We start from the raw sequence: 23844 nt of genomic DNA on the forward strand, positions 1-23844 counted from the left end.
TTCTGACTCCAAAATGGGCTTTTCCTGCGACCTATAAAAATACTGCAACTCCTACCATCTCTACTCTTCCCTACGTTACAGCAGCCTGATGACCATTTGCACTCCAGGGCTGGAGCACGGCAGAGATGTTACAGACTTGGAAGGCAACTGAGCAAACTTCTGTGGATGCTTCCTGTGAGGACGAAAACTAATGTCAAAACCAGAAATCACACTTTCCTCATACTCTGCCAATAGCACAAATCAAGCTACTAAGAAGCTTTTCACTGTCATTTTGTTCAAATATTTTTAAAGACTGCTATCAAGGACAACACTGAGGTAATATGAAAGCTGAGCCTGGCTTCTCCTCTCCACCTCCCATCCCCCAGGCCCCTCTCACTGCAGTTTATTTGGCAGAAAGGCATTACACAGCGTCTCATCCAACATTGCTACACTCATCCTGAACATGATTAATTTGCTAATGATACAAATCTCCAAACAGCATGTTAGTACTGCTGAAAATTTATGAAATGCCAGAGATTATTCTCTCACCAGTGATAAGCTCTTTCAAGCTGGTGGTTTTGTATGAAATCTCTTGCAATTGCTAAGACCATTCTCATCTCTGCATTACTCCCAGACAGTGCAGAGGCAGAGAGCTGCAGTGAGGATTTCTTTAATGAATTGCAGGTTATGTATACACACAAATAATACAGAGGGTCAGATTATGAATTCTTGCATACTTTCATATGCAAAAAGCCCAGAGTGTGCTTTGGAACTGAGACAAGCCTCAATGGGCAAACACTCTGCTTGGTCTGCTCTCCTCCCAGAATGCAAGTGCACACCAGCAACTGCAAAACTAGGGAACATGTCTCCTGTTCTCAACTGCTCCCAGTATTGTCCTTGGCACCCCAACGGCCCCAGATACATGAGTAGAGATTCCAAAAATAGTCTTGGGAATTTCAGTAGATTTTTCACATTTCTTGGGTAGATAGCCCCTATGCTGTACAATGCACCTGAAGACTATAACATGACTCCCACAAGTTACCCTAGTCCCAGCATCCTCTTGACCAGAAGACACTAGTGATACCAAACTACTTTCAGTTATCATTTGACTACTTTGATCAATGACATACGGGGTATGTTTTTCTTCTTCAAGCAACATTTGCAGTCACCTTGTGGTTTCCTTGTATTTATTCAAATTTATGCAAACTATCAGTTATTTTTACCTATTTGGAACAATCACAGGTAGCTGAAGATATTTAAGATGTGAGATCTTCAACTATGATCAGCCAAGAATCCTATGGCTGCTTTTTCTGTTCTGACAAGTTAGCCCTCAACAAAAATATTTCAAAACTGGAACAGCAGGGATTTATAGGACAGTTTTGGAACTTTTCCTGAATCATATGGACTAGCATTAGCTACTAATTTCCATAAAAGTAGGCTACTGCAAGATACCCTTCCTGAATGCCATTTGAGCTTCTTTTTCAGTTGCTATGTTCCCACAAGCGTGCAGTGTTTCCAAAGGGTGCGGTTATCTCTCTCCCCAGTGCATTTACTTGTCTCCAATATAGGTGTTCTCTATCCAGTTTCATTGCTGATACAATAAGGCATTAATTTGTAAGCATTAATAAGCATGCCATCTATCCAGGTGAGCATGTCCCAGGTTAGCCAGGTGGATTTTCCACTAGCAATGCCTTCTAAGTCAGATGTTTAAACCACCCTGTATGCCACAAAAATGGGGTCATTCAGGCCTGCGCTGCACGTTTTCTTGGCACAGAAACAAGTCAATCTGGCCAGACATCTATGTGCAAACAAATTATTTTTGTATTGTTAAAAAAGATCTCAATCCCACCTTCTCCATTCTATCACTATTCCTCTTATCCATTCCTCAGGCACATCTACTTCACTGAAATATTTCAAAGAATCCCATACAGTAATGCCACATATTTCTCTGCACTGTTACAAGTGTGACATCTTCTCTAAGGCTCTTCAGATTACGACACTGCACTGGGACCACCTCAAATCACCTCCAAGTTACTATTCCAAGCCAGCAAGAAGTATGAACCTGGAACAGGCTGCCCACAGAGGTTGCGGAGTCTCCTTCTCCAGAGACATTCAAAAGCCGCCTTGACACAATTCTGTGCAATCTGCTCTAAGAGAACTTGCTTTAGCAGAGGGTTGGATTAGATGATCTCCAGAGATCCCTTCCAACCCTGACCATTCTGTGACTCCGTGAATTTAGAGGCTGAATACAAAGAGAAGTAACAGGCAGCAGGACACAAGATTTGGGAACTCAGCAAGAAATCTAGCCCTTCCATTCCTATCATAACTAAAAATGACAATCCAGAATTGAACTGCATATATACTGTCTAATAACTGTCAAGTCTTTCTTTTTACTTTAGCAGAATTGATTAATGTGTATGCATTTAACACTAGGCACTACCAATTATAAAACAAGAGTTGTACATTTGACAGAACAGCAGTTTTAAACCTGCAGTTTGTTTTGTAAATCAACGTAATTCTGGTTGCATTTAATAGGCAGGAGAAAGAGACAACATTACATACACTTGTTTAAGCGTACTTCTGTGCTCAGACAAGCCTCAGAGATTTGGTTGTTTCAACTCTACAGTTCTGTCCACAAGCTGGTAAAGCCATTAGTGCCACAGAAACCTCACAGGAGCAATAAAAAAACCCCAACCAAACCCAACAAACAACAAAAACCTAAAACCAAAACAGCCTATCTTTATCTGCATGCACACAGTCTTCGTGAAAAATATGCACGCAATCAAGCTATAATCAGCTTTTAACACTAACAGCAATCTGTGATGCCAAAGATCACCTACAGGTTAGGCTGTGCGTTAGGTTTTTAAAACTAAACCTTTAACTCCAAATGCGCTCCACCTTGGTACTCCTGTTTCCAGCCCGAAATGAGTTGTAACCTCAGTTACAGAAGACTCTAGGACCAACCAATACTGCTGCACTCCTGGAAGCAGAAATGTTTGAGTAAAAGGTGAGGAGGTTGGACAAGGGCAAAGTCCAAAGTAATTTTAAGTGGTTCAGCTAAGTAGGGAAGGCTAATGGGAAACCATTTTAATTTGTTACAGTCATCCCTAGTGAATAAAAGGACATTTTTCTTCAGCAGCTTGATTACAAAGCAGTAAAACCCTTCTGTGTATATAAAAGACCTATGAACAGTATAGTTCAAAAGTCAAAAAAAGTTTGCACTGTGATATTTTCTCCTGCATCCAACAGAGTAAGGAACAGTTTCAGATATTCAATCATTCCAATTTTTAAATATTTCCAATATATATTCCATATCAATGAACAGGCACATGCATATTTCTGCTATTCCCACCTACGAAGACACAAAATAATGACATTTTTGCAGCAAACGTTTTTGGACCTTCCCTTACAAAAAAACCCTAAGAAACACAGAAACACGTAATCTTTGCTTCTCTCCCCACAACACTTTCTGACTCTTGTTGGCAATAACAAATTATGCTGCTTCAAGTACTGGTTGAAATCTGTACTTTATAGACCCTAGGCAGCACTAAACAAGCAAAGCACAGCTCAAGGTGACTATACTTCAGCAGCATAAATATCTTGAAGTAAGAATTATGCCATAAAAGGAGTTTCTCCACTTGATGACAGGAGTTTTGTTCAGTGTATCAATTTCTTTTTCCCTGAACAACTGCCAGTTCTGATAGACCCACAGGCCTGCATACAACCAGTAACTCTAGGTCATTGCACTGGTCTAGAGATAGGATTGAAAAACTTTTTAAATAGTGAAAGTTACAGCTACTCAGCCCCAGGTTCTCCTGTTAAAAAAAAAAAAAAGTGGTTTTTTTTCTAGTCAGAATCAGGGTTTCTAGGCTTAGAAATAAGCATGTTCAGCCATTAGAAAATACTGAGCTTTCCTAAAGCTGTATAATTCAGAGGCAAAGCCCAAATATTTGCTATGCTTCATAACAAAATAATGATCTGGTCATGGCAATTTCTATCTTGTGTCCACCCTGCTTTTCTACATGATTATCTCTGGTCACAATCAGTAAATATTCTGGCATAAGAAGCATTACATCTACACACTCAGCAGGGCCGGGACCTCTACCTGCTGCTGTAATACACAGCCAACAAATACTGCCTGAACCATAAACCATCTTTTTGTAAAGTGATTTCTGTACTGCTTGCTAAATAGCTTTGTCGACTCAGGTTTTCAGAAACCTTCTTGTATTGGATTGGCCTTTTGATGAGGAACATCAACCAGTCCCACAACTCTGGAATCCCTTGGGATACAAATCCTCACAGCCCTGAGGTACTACTTACAAGAGGTGTTACATGATGTCTTCGCATATGCTTGCAATAGGCCTTTACAGAGGTCTGCGGACATGATCGCATTACCAATAGGTCAACTATGGGGCAGTAATCCTCCTTATGAGCATTATTCACCTTTTCCTAATTAAAGGACATAATGCTGCTGCTGCTGACACCTCTACCGAGTAATGCATTCCTGCTTCATCAGACACTTGTATCAACACTTCTCAACTTTGCTGTTGTGAACTAATATTGTTAGTCACATTCTCAACCCAGTTTGGAAAGATCAGTGCTGTCTTCAGTGAACTTTTCTATACAGCAGCTAAGTCGTATACAACATGCACAGTGTAATTTTTTAAGATGTTCAATTTTTCAACTTTCAATCCATTTATCATCAATAAATAACTTTATAGCAGTTTAGACAGGTTGATATCGACTCTTGGCCACAGCAGGCTCTAGTGTTTGTGTTCTGTCTGCCCACAATGCTTCCTGTCGTTTCTACTGGCTAAAATGTGCTTTTCTGTGGTTTTGCAAAGTGTCCCTCCCTGCTGGGACTATGCAACAACAGTTGGGTTTCATCTCATCTACAGCTCTTTGGAGCTCATGGGGAGCAAGGGGAAGGAGCAAGAACAACGGGGGATGGGACCCAAAGCTAAATAAATCAATGTTTCTTTGATCCTTTGGGATCAGGATGCTGTAAAAACACATGGTTATTAGAACTGTGAATTTATTGGTAAAGGAGTTGGTTACTGGCACTGTATTTCAGTATGAACTTACATTATGATACTAAGTACAAAGCCTTCATTCTGTTTGTGGCTGTAAGAATTAATCTTTTCCATGTGCAGAGAGGTTGTGTGATAATTTAACTGAGATTCCCGTTGGTAGTCAGGCAAGCACTCATCAGCTGCAGGGCTTTCAACAATACACGAGTAACAGCTCCAAGAGCAAATGATGGAACTAACATCCCTCTGAGCACTATCAAGCAGGACTAGAGCAGTCCATTTCTTTCAGGATTTTCATCTGAGTAGGTTGTCAAAAACCTGAAAACCTGAAACTAAAAGGTGAGTTTCTCCCAAAACACTTCAAATGCTTAACTTTGGACAGGATTCAATAACTAATGGACTCTGAATGAAACTATATTTCTAATACCTTGTATTTGCCTCAATAATAAGAAATGGTCTGATCTTGATTATTAAAAATGAAAAAGTAATTTGAAATGTTTATGTGGATGGCAGCTTTATATGCAGAAGTGGTCCAACTGCCTTTTCAATCCAGCTGGAACAAAGTTTTAATTTTTCTTTTTTTGTGAAATTTCACTTATTATGAGCACTATGTCTTAGTAAGGCAGCTGTTGGCAGCAAGTTGTGAAATTAAAGTTGAGCTGGTTAGTGCTACCTAAGAGCCAAGATCTTTTGTCAGAGAGAAGTTTTTCTTGTATACATGTAACCTACATTCAGTAATTAAAATAGCTAGTCCATCAATCCTCCCAACCCCACTTGAAGGGAGAGGCAATGCTACTTTAAAATACAATTTCCAAATTGTACAAATTGCAACCAAAAAATTGGGATTGCTATAACTCATTTCAGCGAGGTCTTTACGTGGCCAATGCACCAATGACTTCAGAAACCCAGAAATTAAGGATTCCCGATTCTCATCACTGTCCTACTAATATGGTGTTAAAATTCTGGGCAACTCACTTCTGACAAGATTCCGAATGGGAAGGAAATCAGGATCAGTGTGTTTCTATTATCCACTGAGGATGTCACACACACAGCCTACACCTGGAGCAAATCATACCAGGCTTCCTATACTCAGTGCAAGCACTCTTACCATGCAATACACAATCGTGATTTTCCTTCAGCTTCTCTGCCTGTCTTAAAAGAAAGCAGTACTAAATTTCACATCTTACTCTGAACCTCCTCTGGAATGTGCTTGAGATGCATGTTTCAAAAATACCTACATAAAAGTGCCCGTGGGAACCAGGTGAAGGAGCAGAACAGGAATTGGCACATGCTGTTGGAAGTCCAAATCAGGTAATTTTATATATTAAGTGCATAAATAAAAGAGGGAACATGAAAAAAAAAATGCCTAAACTAAAGCATCAAGCTGATTAATCCCCAACAACTAGGCTGACTACACCTTGGAAACTAACTTCTTTCCCAGATTGTTGCCTGGAAGTTCAGTTATCAAGGGTAACAACAAAACCGTATTGTCATCTATGTCAGGACTTGATTAGCTTCAAGTGATTGTAAACATTCAAAGACCTTACTACTGACCAAAGATGCAACCCTGTCCTCTCCCCAGCCCAGCCACAAGCTCCTGCAGCGACACAAATCTGTTTACAGCCAGACCAACAAACTGCATTTTTTTTTTCTGGTCGTCTTCTCAGCTGGATCAGCAAGTTGATATAGTTTGCAGCGTGTCTGATAGCACCAGCCCAGAGGAGGAGACAGGAACACACAGCCAGGCTGAGGAGGCCACTTTTGATTTCAACACCAACTCTCGGGCGGCTTAATCCAGTCTTGAAACCATACCTACAATTTATCAACATGACTGCTATAAGGAGGGTCCCCCTGCTTGCAAGGCAACTGTAGTTTTAATGCCAAATAAGACAATCTGCCCAAATTACTCTACTGCTTAGGTGACAGCTACCTGCACTTCCCTGTAAACACAGGATTACAATTAAATACTCCAATACAGTTGAAGTTGGCACCACTTTTACTATTTTAATATTGAGTGACAAACAGATTCATTTAACATGGCTTTGGGGACTACACCTACTGCACCTAATCCATAAACTACACTCGTGTGCAAACTTTGCATCAGCAATTCTTACCCGACATCTATTTTATGTATCTGCAGTGCTGTCCTATTTGCAGGGGTACCAAATTACTTTGTCATGCAAATACCTTGGCAGCCATCTACTGCAGTTAAAAACAGAGCCAAAAAGTTCTAGATAGCTAGATTTTCCAGATAACTAGAAAATTAAATAGGAATTGGTGGAAGATGGCTCATTGGTGTTCAGTATCAGTGAATATAGTGGCTGGCTACAGGGTACTTGTAAGCATTTTTAAGCAGAAGAAATCTTGACAGATTCTTTCCTCCATGCAATTCTTTTTCTGAAGAGCTTTTTAAGGAATAACCATAGGGGTTACCTCTTCTGAGGTTACACGCATTGTTGAAGACACCTGGATCATATCTCTTTTGTATGAAAAACCAATAAAAATCTGACTTGTCAGTATCTAGAGAAGTCAAAATCCTCAGATCAAAAATGCACTTAGTATGTCCATGAAAGATGAGAACTGGTGGCCATCATTCCACAAGTATTGCCTCGAAATACAAACTCACAGATTCATAGCAGTATAAAAATGCAAGGCTGGCAAGAAATTGAAATGAGAATAAAACCACATATGAATCATGCATACAACTAATTAAACATGAAAATTACCTTTACAGTCACTTACCTTCACCATTTTAAGTTAACATCTAGCAGAACAAATTTGAACAGTGTATTTTGGACATTTACAATCTGGGAGAAATATTTATTTTAAACTCACATCAGGGTAACACAGCTTCCTTTCCAAGGGCTGATTATTTCAGGCCTTCCTAACCAAAGTGAAAAATGCTTAAGACTGAACACAAGCCTTGGTTGACAGCACTGAAATGAGCCTGGAAATCTTCACATTTACAGTGTTGGGAACTGCTGCATAACTTCTAGGCTAAGACTTCAGGGCAAAGCATACCTATATTCACCCAATTTGCAAGTTAAAGTAGTTAGATTTTGGCAACTAAACCCTGGCTTCCCCTTTTGCTTAAGTAATACTGCAGCTTCTAAGCACTTCACTGTTAGTTGTCAGAGGACCATCTGAAAAATGCCTCCACAAGTCACATCCCAGCTACTTCTTCTTTACTAACATTTGATTTGTGGATTACAATCCAAACTGCACTTCCAAAGGTCACAAGGGCGTATCAACCATTTGAGCCACTACAAAAAAAAAACCCATGACACAACTCAGGACTTGATTTTCAGTAACTCTGGAAAAAGCCTAGTATGCACTAACCTTTCAGAGTATATGCCAAGAATAATTACAGAATTTTAAGTTCCAGTGACCACAAGATTGCAAGTTCCATACAGCTTCTTCTGGTAATGGTATCTGCACCAACACAGAGCGCATCCACTTGTGGAAGGCCAGAAACCATCATGTTGGTACAACAAAACCCTTTCATTAAAAAGGCACCTGGGCCATTAACACTATGTCTGCTGGGGGAGACAGGCACCTCACCAGATGGGGATTCAAACCAATTCCCGCACGAGGTGTTGAACAAAAGAGAACTGGCTGCAAGCAGGACAACACAGGCCTGGTTGGTTTTGTTTACCATATAGTTAAAGGACCAGCGAATGATTAATTCGCTCTTTGCACAGTGGCTGACAATATTTTGAGGCAAGACTTTGACTTGTCAGGTTAAACATAAAAATACTTACACAGAGCTCTCTCCTGAGCTGACTGCTGTTCAAATGACTTTTTCACGTTGCTTTCCAGGACAAAATGCATAAATGCCATAAATGCTTAAATGTCAGGCTCTCTTGAGAAGAAAGAGGCCAAATAAAATGTTAGGCTTGCCAACAGAGCAACACGTTGCTATGCATAGTAACACTAGCACCACATAGTCATCTTCACTTACCACCTTGTTAGCAGCTACAGGCAAATCTTTGGCAAGATCCCTCTCAAAGTAAACTTGCTTCCACTGAGAACAGCCGGATCCTTTGCCCTCCTCAGTCAAACTCCCTCCAGCACACTCCTGGCTCTTCCTAGGCACAGAGCTGCCACCACCATCAGGGATGACAAACTGAAAGCGTATCTTCCTTTGTAATGTAAATCAGGTAGAAGAACCAGGCTATACAAGCTTCAGGTTAACAGCTTGAAAAGCCCTGAAGCCCAACATCTGAAGAAAATTTTAAATGTTATTTAAGCCCTGGACACACAATTAAAATCAGAAGATGGCCTCTATTTGATGGCAAGACCATCTCACCTGTTTCTACACTCTCCATATGAATATTAACCCACAAAATATTCCAAACGCATAAAAAGACTTGACCTCTGGGGAGATGGGGAGGAAGACAGGTGCCCTACAGTAGCTTTTCCCATCTTCTGAGCAGTTACAAAATTACAAGCAACTTAAAAAAAAATAAAAAAACACTCTCCAAGAAAACATATCTAGCAAATATGAGATCCTGAACATGGAAAAAAATGCATCCCTAATTCAGGTAGTCATTTAACAGATGGCAACACATTTCAAGAGCCAGCAAGTTATAAGTGCAATTAGTTAATTTAAAAGAAACAACAAAAACACACAACAGTAAAACACAAATTCAGTTTCCTGTGCAGGATCACTTGTGCCCACAAGATGCACAAACAGCTTTTTTGCATCAGCCCGGAGGCTTTTGAAAAGGTGGATATAGTTTTAGCTTTCATCAACCAGGGAGCACCCACTATCAGGCTCGTCTCTTACCTCAGGCGGGACACAGGACAAGCGAGGACAACCTCCTGTGTCACCCTCCCCTTTCCTTCCCTGCCGTGAAATGCTCCAAAACTGGCAGCGATTCCCACTGGATGGGACGTGCGATCACACCAGATTATAGTCTGATATGAGTTAATAAAGCACTGGTTTTGTCCTACTGTATCTGGCGTCTGTAGCAGGCGCTGGGGGGGGGCGCCGGGGCTCCGTGAGGAGAGGCGAGGGGCTGCCCCGCGCCGGTTCCAGCCGGTTTCACAACAGACCCACGGCAGGGCCCGGCCGAGCCCAGCGGGGAAGCCAGCGGCACCTCTGTGAAAGGGCAAAATTCGGCACAGCGGAAAGGAAAACACCTGAGAGAAAGAGCCCTGCGAGGCCTGCGGCAGGGCCTGAGGGGAGGGCGGGAAGGTGTGTGCCACAGACTCCCCTGAGCGGCCAGGCTGGAGCTGGTTCTCCTGACGGGAGCTGCAGCTCAGAGAGCCCACACTAGCGCAGGGGAGCAGCGTGAGAAGGGGGAAGGCATGGCAGAAAGGAAATATTACGTACTACGTTGCCTGCAGTCCCCCATTCCCTATCCCCCACGCTGCTCTGGGGGAGGTAGAGGAATTGGGAAAGAAGCAGCAAAGTTGAGCCTTTTCTTGGGAAAGTGGGTGGGCAGAGCTGGTTTAATTCTTGCCTTTGTTCCTCCCCATCCAATCCTATTTTAATTGGCAATAAATTAATTTTCCCCAAGCTGAGTCTGTTTTGCCTGATAGTAATTGGTAAGCGATTTCCCTGTCTTTATCCTGACCTGTGAGCTTTTTCATCTTATTTCCTCCCCTCAGACTGTTCAGGTTGGGGAGCGGCAGAGGAGCTGGCTGGGCCCCTGGCCACCGGCCCAGCTCAACCCACCACACATACAAAAAAGTTTCTTACTCACCTCAGTGCTCTGACTGAAAAATACACTAAAACTGAAAGAAACACAGCAAAACGAATAAATTTCCTTTCCAATAATCTGCTACTGACAGAATGTCACATCTTCCTTTTCTCCAACTGACCACAGAATGGCCAGGATTAAATCTTACCCTCTAGCAAGGAACAGAGAACTGGGTTAATGTGGCCTGGAGTCTGCAGGACATGCCAGGGCTTCCCCTGCTACATAAACACTTTTATCACAAAGTTGTCATGCATGTCATTTCTAACGCACATTTTTTGGTGCAGTACTGACTACCTCTTCCCAAATCTCTAAAATCACTGCAGCCCTAACACTGAATCATTACTTCTGTCATAGACACCTACAGCCAGCGTGCTTCCCAAGCGACTTTCTGGGTTGTACAAAAAGGCAGAGGAAGAATAAACCAGAAAACCCTCAAGCTGGACTGCTGTGGCTGCAGGGCACAGGGTAGTGGTACCTGCTCCACCTGAGAGCACCCGCTCCTGCAGTGGAAACCAAACCAGTTGCTGTGATTCTCACACCAGTGAGGTGGACAACCGAGGCTGCCTGCAGATAATCTGCTGCCACAGGCTGACCCTTGCTGCCATTGCCAATCACCCACTTCAAATTTCTAAAGCTGGTCATAAGCAGATGCCTTCTATCCAGTATTCACATTCACATTTTACTGTGCCTGCCTGCATACAACATGAGTGCAGAATGGGCTTCTTAACGGAGAGAGACTGAAATCCTCACTTGTACCTCTCCCCGTATAGTGATGGCTCGTGCTCCCTCTCCTTACACTGAGCTGCTGGAAGCCGCAGTACTGGAAGGACAGGAGCAGAGTCAAAGTTTTGTTATTGCAGCAAAAGACAAACGGATGACACTACACAAGTCTATGGACGCTGGAATAGTTCTCCACTGGGCATAATGACTTGTCAAGACATCAATGTGGCAGAGACACTGTGATGTTTGTCATCGGATTTGAGCTGTCAATACTGCAGATATTCTCTAGCAGTATTTTCATCTGAACACTAAGTCTGGGACCCAATTCATTTAACATTGTGATGAAATATAAAAAGCCATCAGTAAGCAGAGTGTGACTTTTTTTAAACAATACAGTTCCTTCTCAAACAATTACCAGGATGCGGTACGTGCAGTTTGGAGGAGAACGGAGCGTCAGCCTGGGTATTACTACATGTCAGAGCTCCTCCTCTGGAGTCATATCAAGTGACTTTCCTCCTCGAACATATCCTAATGAATTCCACTGAAGCCTGCAGGTAAAAATCCTTCCCCAACCATTTTGCCCTGATTGATAGCTTTAGAGCCTTCCCCATACTGCTTCGGCTGCTTTCCAGAACTTTATTTTTCTCCTTTTAGTAAGTGTCTGCAACAGGAAGCTGCACTCGTTTTTTTCCACGGTATGTTTCTCTTAAAACTGACATCTTTGCATTGTAATGAAGGAACCCCTGGGTATTAATGACAAATTAGTCACCAGCTAAAGAATATTTTCTTTTCATTTCTATACCAGGTGGAAGATATTAAAATCTCTAGAGGAATTTCACCTACTTTGCTACAATAAATCATCACACATTTCTTTTAAAGTGACTTAATTTTACTACCTTTAAAACTTCACCACAAATAAAGAACCCCATAATGTGTTAATATAAGACTAAAATAGTCTCGTGAAATTGATCAGGAGACATTATCATAAATAACATATTTAATCATACTGTGAAAATCAATGTAATTCTGCTTTTACATTTCAAGTATTATAATTTTTAAGCTAAGGAATTATTCCCTTCCAAGAAGATAAAACCCCCATGTACCTACCTAGGTAGAAGTATCACCTTCAAAAAGTTAGCAAAAAATCTTTTACCTTCTTTGTTGAATTATCTAACCTAATAGAGAACAAGATTTTAAAAATCTACAAAAGATACTACACAGTCTGATAACAAAAGGTGAAGAAGCGTTGCACTGGCTAGTCTTTCTTGAAGAACTTGTAAAGTAGAAGCCAAAGTAGAGCAAAACCCCCCCCCACAATTAGGCAGTTTGCTGAAGTCACAGGCCATTGAAATACAGCAAAACATTCAGTGAAGGCAGAGCTTTGCCTTCTTTCATTTTTTTCTAGAAAGTGGTCAGTAATATTTTAATAGCAATGTCATTAAAAACTTGATACACAAAATGTTAACTTCTCAACTATGCAGTCTGTATCATTTCAGTGGGGTTTTCTACTTTATAAGACAGATAAACTTCTATAGTTTAAATGGCTTTTGATTAAATGGCTTGATATACAATTATGTGCTCTTAATCAATTAGGTCAATTTTCCATGTTATAATAGATCCATTAAAGTAACCCAGGCAGTGAAAGTTCATTTTACAACTGAAAGTAACACCAGGACCAAGACAGAAATTTAAGAGTCCTGCCCCACCAGCAGAGGGAGGGTGGGAGAGCGTCTATCAATGATTACAGTACACGAAGTCTACATGCAATTGTTTAATTGTTTCTTCCTCTGTTTGCTGAAGAAAAAGTGAGGAGCAGAAGATCAATTAAAAAGCAGAAATATAAACCCAAAGCATTAAACACTACTAGATATTTAAGATCCCACAGTGCTTCTTACAAGCACAGTGCATCACTCCCCCACTTCTCCCGGGGGAGTTCCAGCTCCGATAATTACTTTCTGTCTGCTCACAAAGTTAAAGTTCAAAACAATATTCATTTTCCACTTCCTGTCCTAAACCAGGGCACAATGCTTCTGTGCATCATTAAGCAACCATCCTGCTCCACCACAGATACAGTTAAACTGCTGTTGTGATTGAATAATCCTGATTTGTGGCAGGGGGGACTGGGGGAAGGAGAAGCACTGGGCTTTAAGAAAGCAAAGGCCAGGCTCCAACATCAGTGTGTCTGACTTTTAGCAGCATCATCCTTTATTACTTTCAACCCCAAATCAAGCATTTGTCTCCACCCCCTACCCCTACTTTGCAGGGGGGAATAAGTGGTGTTTCAAAACTGATGTAGCCCAGAGGTTTTGCTGCATCTCAAGTATTTTACAGAGGACTCAGTTGGCTTCCTTAGTCCCTCTCCCCATCCATTTCCCCAAATTATATTCATCTGCTGCAGTGAACAGGAAGGATGGCTGCCAAACAAACAAAATGAAATCATACAGAACAGGCAGAATATGCCTTCTTTCAAACCACAACTTAAAATTTTCAGGTGCAGACATATTGAAGAGGGCAAAGTCATTTTAAGGAGAGACAGCAAATGTCTGTCAAAGTTTTCATACAGAAAATATCTTATATTGCCTTGTACAGGGTTACACACATTTACAGCATTGCTGAATGATTACGTATTTTAGGTCAGAGACTTAAGCTTGCCTCTTATTCAGATAGAATTGAATTTCATTAGAAACAAGATTCCTCTAAAGTAGATATTTACACAACAGGCTACCGAGACTAAACAGAATGAGGATCTTGATAATAATACTCCAATAAATAAAAACAAAAATTGGTGCCGGCACTATTTTCCTGCTACACACCTAACTCCACCAACATACGGAAGAATATTAGGTCAGAGGAGACATACACCAAGCACTAAGTCATATCATTGCAAAGTGCAGGAGGTTACATCCACTGTTACCACAGGGGCTGTGATACCTCCCTCTCAGGGACCTGAACTGGCTTCCCACCCGATTTGGATTTCTTGACTTTTGCTAACTGTTGCTCAAAACCTTTGCTGAGTTGCAAATAAAGTCTATGAGCGTGGATAGCACAGAAAGACAGCAATTCCCGCTCCCATTCTGTAAGGCTCAGGCACTGAAGAAGTCAGCTGGACTTGCACTGACAGTGGTTACAGTGCGATTTATTTTTTTTCTTAAGTTTTCTTAAAAATGCATTTGTGCAACAAGTACAGAAGATTTGAAACTGTTCCCTCCCAAAAAGGGGCCAATCCTTACTTGAGTGAAATGATTAGGAACTGCAGTGGCAGCAGGACTGTATCTAATATATTTACCCACAGTTAAGCACAACAAAGGAGAAAATTTATTTTGCTACAAAGCATTAAGACATTGTGCCTAACTGTATCTCAGCAGACAGGAGCAGCATCAATGTAGCACTTGCCAAACCTAAGCTAGCAAAACCATGCTTCTATAAATTCAAAAAGTAAAGTTAGCTTATTAAAAAAAGCGAAAATTTGGACACAGCAAATATAACATTCAAATATTTTACTTACAAAAGTGTCATGTTTCATTAAAAATGGTGCTTTTTAGTTTGTTAAAGGGTGGAAAAAGTCTCTCTCAAAGAAAAAGTATTGCTCAATTCTAAACAAAATTTAGTTGTTTCAACCACAGAAATGGGAAAAAATAATAAATTTGCATAGTTTACAAAACTGAAGTACACACTGTCAACATTTGCTGAAAGTACAGTATTTTGTAAATACATTGACTTGACTTACAATCAAAGAATTGTCAAATAGTTACAATTACAGTCAAGAGACAATAATTTAGCACAGAAGAGCAGTCACAAGGGGAATCAAAACCGGTGATACAGATCTGTATTCAAAACTGATCAAAGCTATTTCAAAGTAGCTGTAGGACAATTACATGGCAAAAAGATGAATCAAATATGTCATCAAAAGGCACAATTTGCAATAGATGCAAAATTCGCCCTTAAGACAACTGATGAGCTTCTCTGTGTAGTGCACAAGCTAAGTTGTAAATAACTGGGGCCCCCAGATTGCTTTGCTTACTCAACCTATTTAAAAAACAAAAAAAAATTCAGATGCCTGCCCCACTTTCCCCTCACTGTTTCTTGTGGGTGCCTGAGTAATCCTAGAGGCATTTCCAGTTTTTAAGGCATTTGCTGAGTTTAAGAAATTTTCCCCACGTCCCCTTGCCTTTGTTTGGAAGCACCAGGCTTTCCTCCTCTGGTTGAGCTTCTCTGTGAAGTCTGCCCTTTCCAGCACAGGGAGAGGCATCAACTATCTCTGGGTTAACCAGTTACTATCTGGGCCGACAAGTATTAAATAATTCTTTTTATTTAGGATTTTTATTTATGTATTTATCTGGACTGCTTTCCTTCTCAAGAGCAGGGACAGCAAACACGAATTTCTGCATCACGAGACAGAATGCCTAGAGTTAGGCAACAAGCAGCATAAAATTACCCATTTTCTTAAACCTTTATGCACATCTCAGAAGGGGCAATTAAATATGGACCTTCTTTTATTACTGCAACCCAGAAAAGTAGGACCCCACTGCCAGGAACAGGCAAGCACAGAGAAACCTTGTCTGCAGAGTGACTTGGCTCTGGCTGCGTTTGCAGTCTGTAGCACTGGTTTATTTAAAAACATTCCCAAAGAAGTCTATTATTATTGAAATAATAATTTGGGGAAATGGAGGTCCTGACTTAAGTGGCGTTGCAGCAAAGGCAAGTTGAGGTTCTACCGTGCATCAATTTCCTCTCCAAAAAGCAGAGGGGAGATGAATGACACCGGCATTTCAAGCAGCATTCGCGCAAAGACACGGCCGTGAAGAAATCTCAGGTTTGTAACCAAATACTTTAAACCTTCATTTCCTTAAGAGGAAACCAGCTGGGAATATGTTAGAAATAAGCTATCATCAAGGAAGTTTCTAACATCTGAAAAACAAACTTTAATCAATTTCTACTGGTCTCTGTCCATCAGTAACAAACCCTTCACCTGCTTTTCAAATTGCCGAGGCTCAAATCCTATCCAGGCTCTCCCGGCCTCAATCCTATTTTCACTCTTTGTATTCAAACCTGGCAGTAACAACAAAAACCAAAAAAAACAAAAACAAAAACAAAACAAACCCACCCCAAAAAAGTCTTTCAAACAACAAAATCCCACACCCCAACGAAACACGCAGTCTGCCTCTACAAAAAAATGTCAGTCAACAAATAGGCACAAATTTCACAATGGCTGAGGTCATTCTCTTTAAGTCATTAGGGTTTGTGGGTGAGTTTTCCTGGTGGTTTTAACATTGGTTTCTGTGATTGCAGTTATGCTTATTTATGCATTTAAGGCGTATGATCTAATACACTTAGGTTTAACTACTTCATTCTTTTGACATTCTTTCCAAATTATAAAAAGGATTCTTGGTGTTTTCACTGCCTTGGTAAAGAAACAAAATTGCTGTCCACATAATTTCTTAAAAATACAGAACAGACTAAGTACTTGTTGAAAATAATTCAAAGAAAAAAACCCTACACCAGACATTCCCCCCCAACATAACACTTACTTTCCTTCTCTCTTTAGCCTTCTGAGGGAAGCTACTATTTTTTTAAAATAGCTGTTTTGCTGGCTTCTTTAAAACAATATCCAGGCCTTCATTTTACTTCAGTTACAACTTATAATCAACACAGAAGTTCAGTTTGTTTTTTTTTAAATCCCTTCTATTTTTACTGTTATGCTTTTAGAAAACTGCATATTTACAGTATGCTTCATTCACATTGCATCTTCCACAGCCACTTTGATCTCTACAATAATACTTTATTCAATGCCTTTTGGTTATTATCTACTGGGGGTCCTTGCTAGACAAAAATCATGTAAGTCAGTTCTTTATTTCTTTCTATCAGAAATGTAAATTATCTTCACCCTCCCAGGCAAAAAAAAAAAAAAAAAAAGCCTGAACAGCTCCCACCAAGTAAATCAGGCTGAAGAAATTCACGAACTTGTCTGAAACATTCAGAAACATTTGCAAGAAGCTCAAATGCAAAAAAAAAAAAAGTTAAAAGTTGTGTATACATGTGCGTGCACAGATCTCTCCCTCAATACTATGTGCAGTGCACGGCTATTGGCTTGTATACATAAATTATATTAAAAACATTTTAAGTAACCTTTTCAAACTTGAGGCCATAGTTACTTCTATACAAGGTATTTCCAACATCCCCAATACAGTTTCATATATCCAAGCATATTTCTGGTCACCAGGAGGAAGAGCGGACAGCACCCCGCCAGCTCTGTCGAGACAGAAGGGCCCGCTCCTGCCTGGTCCCCTGCCGACAGCGCAGCCACCTCTCCTCGAGCCTCAGCTCAGCATCACCCCAGGTACAACTGTGGCCCAATCACACCAACAAAACATTATCCACTGGCACATGAAACTTCAAACTTCCCAAGCCATCGTACATCCATCTCCCAGGTTCTGTAAAACACCTCGATTTATAGCCATGCACTTTGCGGGCACCACAAAACATGCCGGGCTCCCTTCTCCCCGCTGCTCCTCCCTTTCCAAGCAACTTTTTCTATTTGAACCCCAACTAAAGCAACCCTCCACAAACTGCAACAAACCTTCCTTAGAACTCCCCATAAACCTTACTGCAACCCCGCAGCAGACTCCTGGCTTTTCACAGAGCCTCCGTACATAAACACGAGGGAAAATACCTTAGCATGGCACTAACAGTATTTCCCGGACCCAGCAGAGGTGACAAACAGAGGGAGAGCAAAGCCAAGATGCCATCTCGACTTCAGGCAAACAACCTCTTCTGACCTCTGGCAGCTCCCACACACTATTAAACAAAAAGTATTCTCTCCATGTTAATGAACCATGTACAATCTAACAGATAATGCTGATGTTAAATAAACATGTTTATCTGTGACTCCTAATGCTATGACTTTAGCAGCTGCAGACAAGTAATTTTAAATGGGAAGGATTATGCCCACATATATTTTACACACCTTTGAAATATCTCAAATACATAATTAAAGCCCAAGTACAAAGACTGAATGAAAAGAGGTTTGACTATTTTTAATTAAATATTCACCCTCACTTACTGGAACCATCTATGCAGTGACCACTATTTTGGATCCAATTTTCCTCTCACACCTCTTGCAGCTGTAATTCAAGGGCAACGGAACAGCTTGCCGAAGAAGGGAACTAGATCAGGTTTTGTATGCAGCGATCCAAAAACATTTTGCACGATGACTGCAGAGTCCTAAATCATTATTCCTGCTTTCTCTTCCCTCCTGCCTCAACACTCTGGTAGCACCAAATCTACCTGCAAATGGCAACACCTCCAGGCCCCAAATGACCCAACTGAGATGAGCAATTATTTACATCCTAATTGAAGGGCTTATCCTCACCTGATTAAAACAAGGTGTTTGTTAAACATCATTACTTGAGTTAAGATCTGCAAATAAAGATGAAGTATTGTTTTAGAGAATTAGAATGAACAATTGTTTTCTGATGAGACCTCTTAGCAGTCCCAACTTGGATGGTCTTCCTGGCTTTTCAGTAGGGAAGGGAAGGGAATAGATTTGCCGAGTTGTCTCTGTTCATATCAAAGTGATTATGCCAAGAGGTTTGAATAGCTGATTTTTTTTTTAAGCAGATATAAACTACCAAAAAAAAAAATCAAAATCTTCTACTTTTTACTAAATTAAGCCACTGAAAAAGAACATACCTAAAAGCTGACTGGCTTTACTTTGTATGTGCTATTGTTTAGAGCCCTGAACATATTTTTTGTTCCTTCTTGGTATAACTATTTTTCTTCCTTGTGTAGCAGAATATTAAATTTAATGAAAAGAATGTGATTGTTAGTCCAGAAGACTACATCATGTACTAATCAAGTTTATATGCTATTGCTGCAAGTAACACGCATGTGGTAAATATACATTGAAAATGGCAGTACAAGATTTTCCTACTTGATCCACCAAATGATGCCTCCACTTAGGGCATACATTTAAAATCTTCATATTACAACTGCAGCATTCCATGCTTTATGGAAAGGATCTGAATTTGCAACTTCCTTTAACAGTCTGTCCCTAATAAAAGTGACCCCAGCCAGGCAAAATTAATTCAAAAATATTTTCTTAGCATTCTAAGAACTCCTGCTAGTTTTCACAAAATTTTAAAAGCATTTTTCACTGCACAAGTAATCTTAACAATCATTTCCACAGATTAAGTCTAACAACCTGTGAATTTATTGCAGAAGGAATTTACTGCAAGGAATTAATTAGTCTTCAGCACTGTTTTTGCTTGTTCTCCAGTTGAAGACACCTTAAAACCATCTGGTTACTGCAAAATCTGGCACAGAAGAAACAAATTTTACTGAAGAGAATTACAGCTGATTTCAGAATAGCTGTTTTACTACTACACATCATAAATAACAGTTGGGAAGACAGGAGAAAATTACTAACTTCTTTAATTGTTTTCTTTGTCAGCAGTGTGTACATATACATACTGACATACAAATACAGCCACGCTGACTTCAGTACAGTGCCTTACACGCCTGAAGTTAAACATGCAACTAATTTTTGCAGTATTAATAGTTAAATCATTATGTTTTCAGAAAAATCTAGCATATCAATCAGCTAAGCACAACACCACAGCAACACACAAGACTCTTTCAGTGGTATTCCAAGATCAAGTTCTTCATATGAATACGTGAGTTTAATTCCTTTGTATAACCAAGGCGTATCCGCACACATCGTGTAGTTGAATATGGGACTTATTGTTGGAGGGGGATTTATCAACAACATTTTTATTTCTCCCTAATGAAGGTTTTCTAATGAAATTTAAGACTGCCAAGGTTGTATTTGAAACAGGAGCCCATTTCAAACATTTCAACCAAATAATGGTGATAAGATTAGTGAGTCATGGGAATCGAGTCTCTACACAGTATTTTAAAAGAAAAGGAGCCGAGGGGAGCGGGCTAAACAAAGCAAAGCAAATCGATGAGCCTAAAACCAAAAAAGCACACTGCCTGATATTTAGCCAAATGTTTTGACCTGTTGGTGGGGGAGTAGAAGAGGCATGAGAATTGCATGGACAATCTGACTCAACAACTTCACAATTTAATTTTGCATCACATGTTTAAGACTTTTTTTTCTTTCATTAAGAGATATAAGTTAGAATAATTGAATCAAGTTATCAGCTGCTGTGCTATTCCAAGTGCATTTTCAAAACATGCTTTAAAAGTTTCTGGAATGCTTCCAAAGCTGCGAGCACTGATTATTTTCAGGGCATTTGTACTGCAAGTCTTTCCTACTTGGATGTGTAACATTTGAGGCCACATGATGCCTTGAATTTCAAAGCAGAAATAAAAATTCAGCTTTAAGAACAGAAATGGTTTATTCATGTCAATAAGGACGAGGAGAAAGAATTTATGCCGCATATAGCAACAAGTAATACAAACCAGCGCAACACTACACGTATGAAAATCTACAAAACATTAGTTTAGACACAGAACAACCAGTTTAAATATATACCATCTTTTGTGGACCAGACCACCCTAACACACACAGTCATAGTCAGCAGAAAGAATTCAGACATGCTTTCTCAATATATTGGGGGAGGACCCCTTCTCTGGATGGCATTGCAGAGATAAAGAAATCCTCAGTAAACTAGTAAAGTCCACGAGAAAGATTAAACAATAAACCATTCCTGCCACTGCCTTTCACGGCATGAAGAGATGTGTGAATGTGGTACCACGCTGAACAAAGTTTCTGTTAATATTTGATGTAGACCAATAAACTGTTATACGTTAACCGTATGTATTTTAACAATTACAGTTTTATACAAAAGAATATATCATTTGCCTATCTGAAAAACTGTAGCTGTACACCGAATAATTTCCTTTAGAGGCCATTCACCGGAGTCAAACAGAATTGAACACTTTAAAAAAAGTTCACTTAAACTGCATAAACCACAGCACAAGTTTCCCTCATAGAAGCAACGGCGAATTAGAGCGTTAAGTCGTTTTATTTGAACGCACGCTCCAGTTTTCAAAGTAATTCCTTAACGAAGCCAGTTTTCAGGTGAAAATCAAACGTGAAGCATCAGTTACTACCTCTGTTAGCTCCCGGTCGCAACTCCGCACGCAGGACCCCAACGCGCTGCGCACTGAGCCGCTCCGCGCCCGCGGAGGGCGGCTCTCCGCGCTCCCCCGGTGGGCTCCGGGGTGAGCGCCTCGCTCCGCGCCCCGCTCCGCTCCGCGCCCTGCCCCGCGTCGCACTGCCCCGCTCCGCACTGCCCGGCGCGCAGCCCGCGGAGGCGGCTCCACGCTCCGTAGCGGCCGCGGACACGCACAGCCCCGTTCGCCGCCCCACTGCCGCCGGGCCCCTCCGCGGGCGCGGGGAGAAGCCGCTCCGCGGCCGTCCCCCGCTGCCCCTACTCACCGGTGGTGCAGCGCGGAGCCGCAGCGCTGCGGAGTGTGCGCGCCCGCTGCGGGCGCAGTGAGCATGTGCGAGGCAGGCGCGCATGCCTGCGGAAGGGAGCGGAGCGGGGCGGCGGCTCCGCACCCCGCGCTGCGCCCACCCCCCGTCCCCGCCGCGCCTCCCGCCGCAGCCCGCGGGGTGCGGAGCGCTGCGCCCCGGCCGCGTCGCCGGCAGCCGCACGGCGAGGGACGGCGCCGGCGATTTTCAGCCGCTTCATCTGACCTGTTGCTTCCCCAGGAGCGAGGCCGGAACGCGTGGCCCCTCCGCCCCCGCCCCCCGGCAGCCTGTCACCGGGGCCGCCGGCCCCTCGCGGCACCGCGGGGCTCTCCCGGCTCTGCCCGCCGTCGGGGTGGCCGCTCCGCGCCCGCACCTACCGCACGCGTGGGGCCGCGGCGTGTCGCAGCGCGCTCCCCCGGCGCCGGCCTGGGCTGCGCTGCCCGCGGCGCGGTGCCGGCCCGGCGGGGCGGAGGAGGAGCCTCCCGCGGCTCCCGCACGCCGCGGGGCCCGGCCGGAGCGCGGGGACGCCCTGGCAGCCCCTCCGCTATTGTCACCAGCCTGCCCCGCCACCCACCGCCGCTGCCCCGGCAGGAGGGAGCGCTGGCCCGGCCGCTTGCCCCGCGGTCCCTAACAAAGTGCCACCGACAGCAGGTACCGCTAGCGCGCGGTTTGGCTTCGGCCGCGACGGTTGCTGTATCGGTGCTGTATTGGTACGTTGAGCTGCGAGTTTTTAAAAGAGTTCCGTGGTGTAAAGCTTGGACGCTTGAACACCACGTGAACAACCACCTTATCTCTAGGCTCCGCTTCCCTGAAAATAACCGTTCTCACTACAGTCCTTGTGTTACTGATCTCTAGTGACAAATTATAAAAGAAGGGCTTTTGTGGACGTCTGGTTTTCTTATGCACGCTGTGCCACAGAGCTGCAGGTCCTGCAGAAAGCGCCAAGCCACCTCTCTGCCCTCAGAGCGCAGAGAGCATCGTGCAGCTCCTGGCTCCCCACAGGGTGAAAGCCCCCTGGGTGATGTGGCTTCTGGCTCTGATCTCAAGGGAGCCAGACTGGAGCTGTGGCCATGCAGAGATGCTGCCGCATCTCCCGTGTCAGCACGGAATCAGAGGCAATCTCTGTTAGGTGCACCTGGAGGGGGACTTCTGTCCCTGCCTGATGTGGTGGGTGCCTCTGTCAGGTACGTCATCTGCTACTTTGCACATCCTCGAGAGGGGCAACAGGCACCTTCGGAGGGCTTATGCTGGGGAGACAGGGCTGGGGCCTCCCGCCACGTGCACCCTCCACGCGTCCCCTCATACTGTACACCAATGCTCGTGGCTTCACTTTGCCCATGCTGGCTCATCCCCACGCACGGCACACATCCCGCACGGCTGCCCCTTCCCACCGGCATACCTGCTCGCTGGGGATGCAGCCCGGCCACAGCGGCACTGGGGCGTTTCATTTCCACACCCGCTCTTCCTCTTTTATGCCCCCCTTCTCCCCAGCCTGAGTCAGACTGCAGCTCTCCAGTTCTGTCTCTCCAGCACTGGGGAGGCGTCGGAGGAGACCTGCAAGTCCTCGCCCCGACGGCTTTTATTACACCTAGCCCTTTCCTCAGGAAGGAGATATCCCATGAACCGCAGTGGAAAAGCCAAAGGAGCACAAAGGGTGTTGAGTTCAGGGTTTGAACAAGCTGCAGCCCACTCATGGATTTAACTCAAAATTTTGACAATGGAACAAAAACATCATTGCAACGAGACAGCTGTTTTTACTATCAAAATCTCTCAGATCAGTTTGACTGCAAAGTGTGTTCCTACAATCCAAAGGAGACAAAGCTCCCAGCATCAGTTCGGAGCTGGCAGGCTTCCTAGCATGAGCTACCTCCCGCCGGCCTAGAAAAACCGAAGCTCTTTCAGTTGTTATTCCCCATCAGTTCTCAGCACTAACCCACTGATTTCCCCATGGATTATCTGCAGTTCT

At 42.7% G+C, this 23844-nt stretch overlaps 1 protein-coding gene across 6 annotated transcripts in view; it reads right to left on the reverse strand.

The window, feature by feature from the left end:
• EYA2 (EYA transcriptional coactivator and phosphatase 2) overlaps positions 1-23346 on the reverse strand; it is a 101189-nt gene extending 77843 nt beyond the window's left edge. For 2 of the 6 annotated variants that reach the window (XM_040609076.1, XM_040609074.1), the window contains exon 1: positions 21843-21974. In XM_040609076.1, coding sequence (XP_040465010.1) covers positions 21843-21907 — 65 coding nt within the window. In that variant the 5' untranslated portion in view covers positions 21908-21974. Of the gene's footprint in view, positions 1-9798; positions 10087-21842; positions 21975-22255; positions 22358-23277 lie in introns of those variants that run through there. The other 4 variants (XM_040609078.1, XM_040609081.1, XM_040609075.1 and 1 more) reach the window with 4 other exon arrangements.
• Positions 23347-23844: the final 498 nt, after the last annotated feature.

Source organism: Falco naumanni, chromosome 10, assembly GCF_017639655.2.
Source record: "Falco naumanni isolate bFalNau1 chromosome 10, bFalNau1.pat, whole genome shotgun sequence".
Lineage (NCBI taxonomy): Eukaryota > Metazoa > Chordata > Aves > Falconiformes > Falconidae > Falco > Falco naumanni.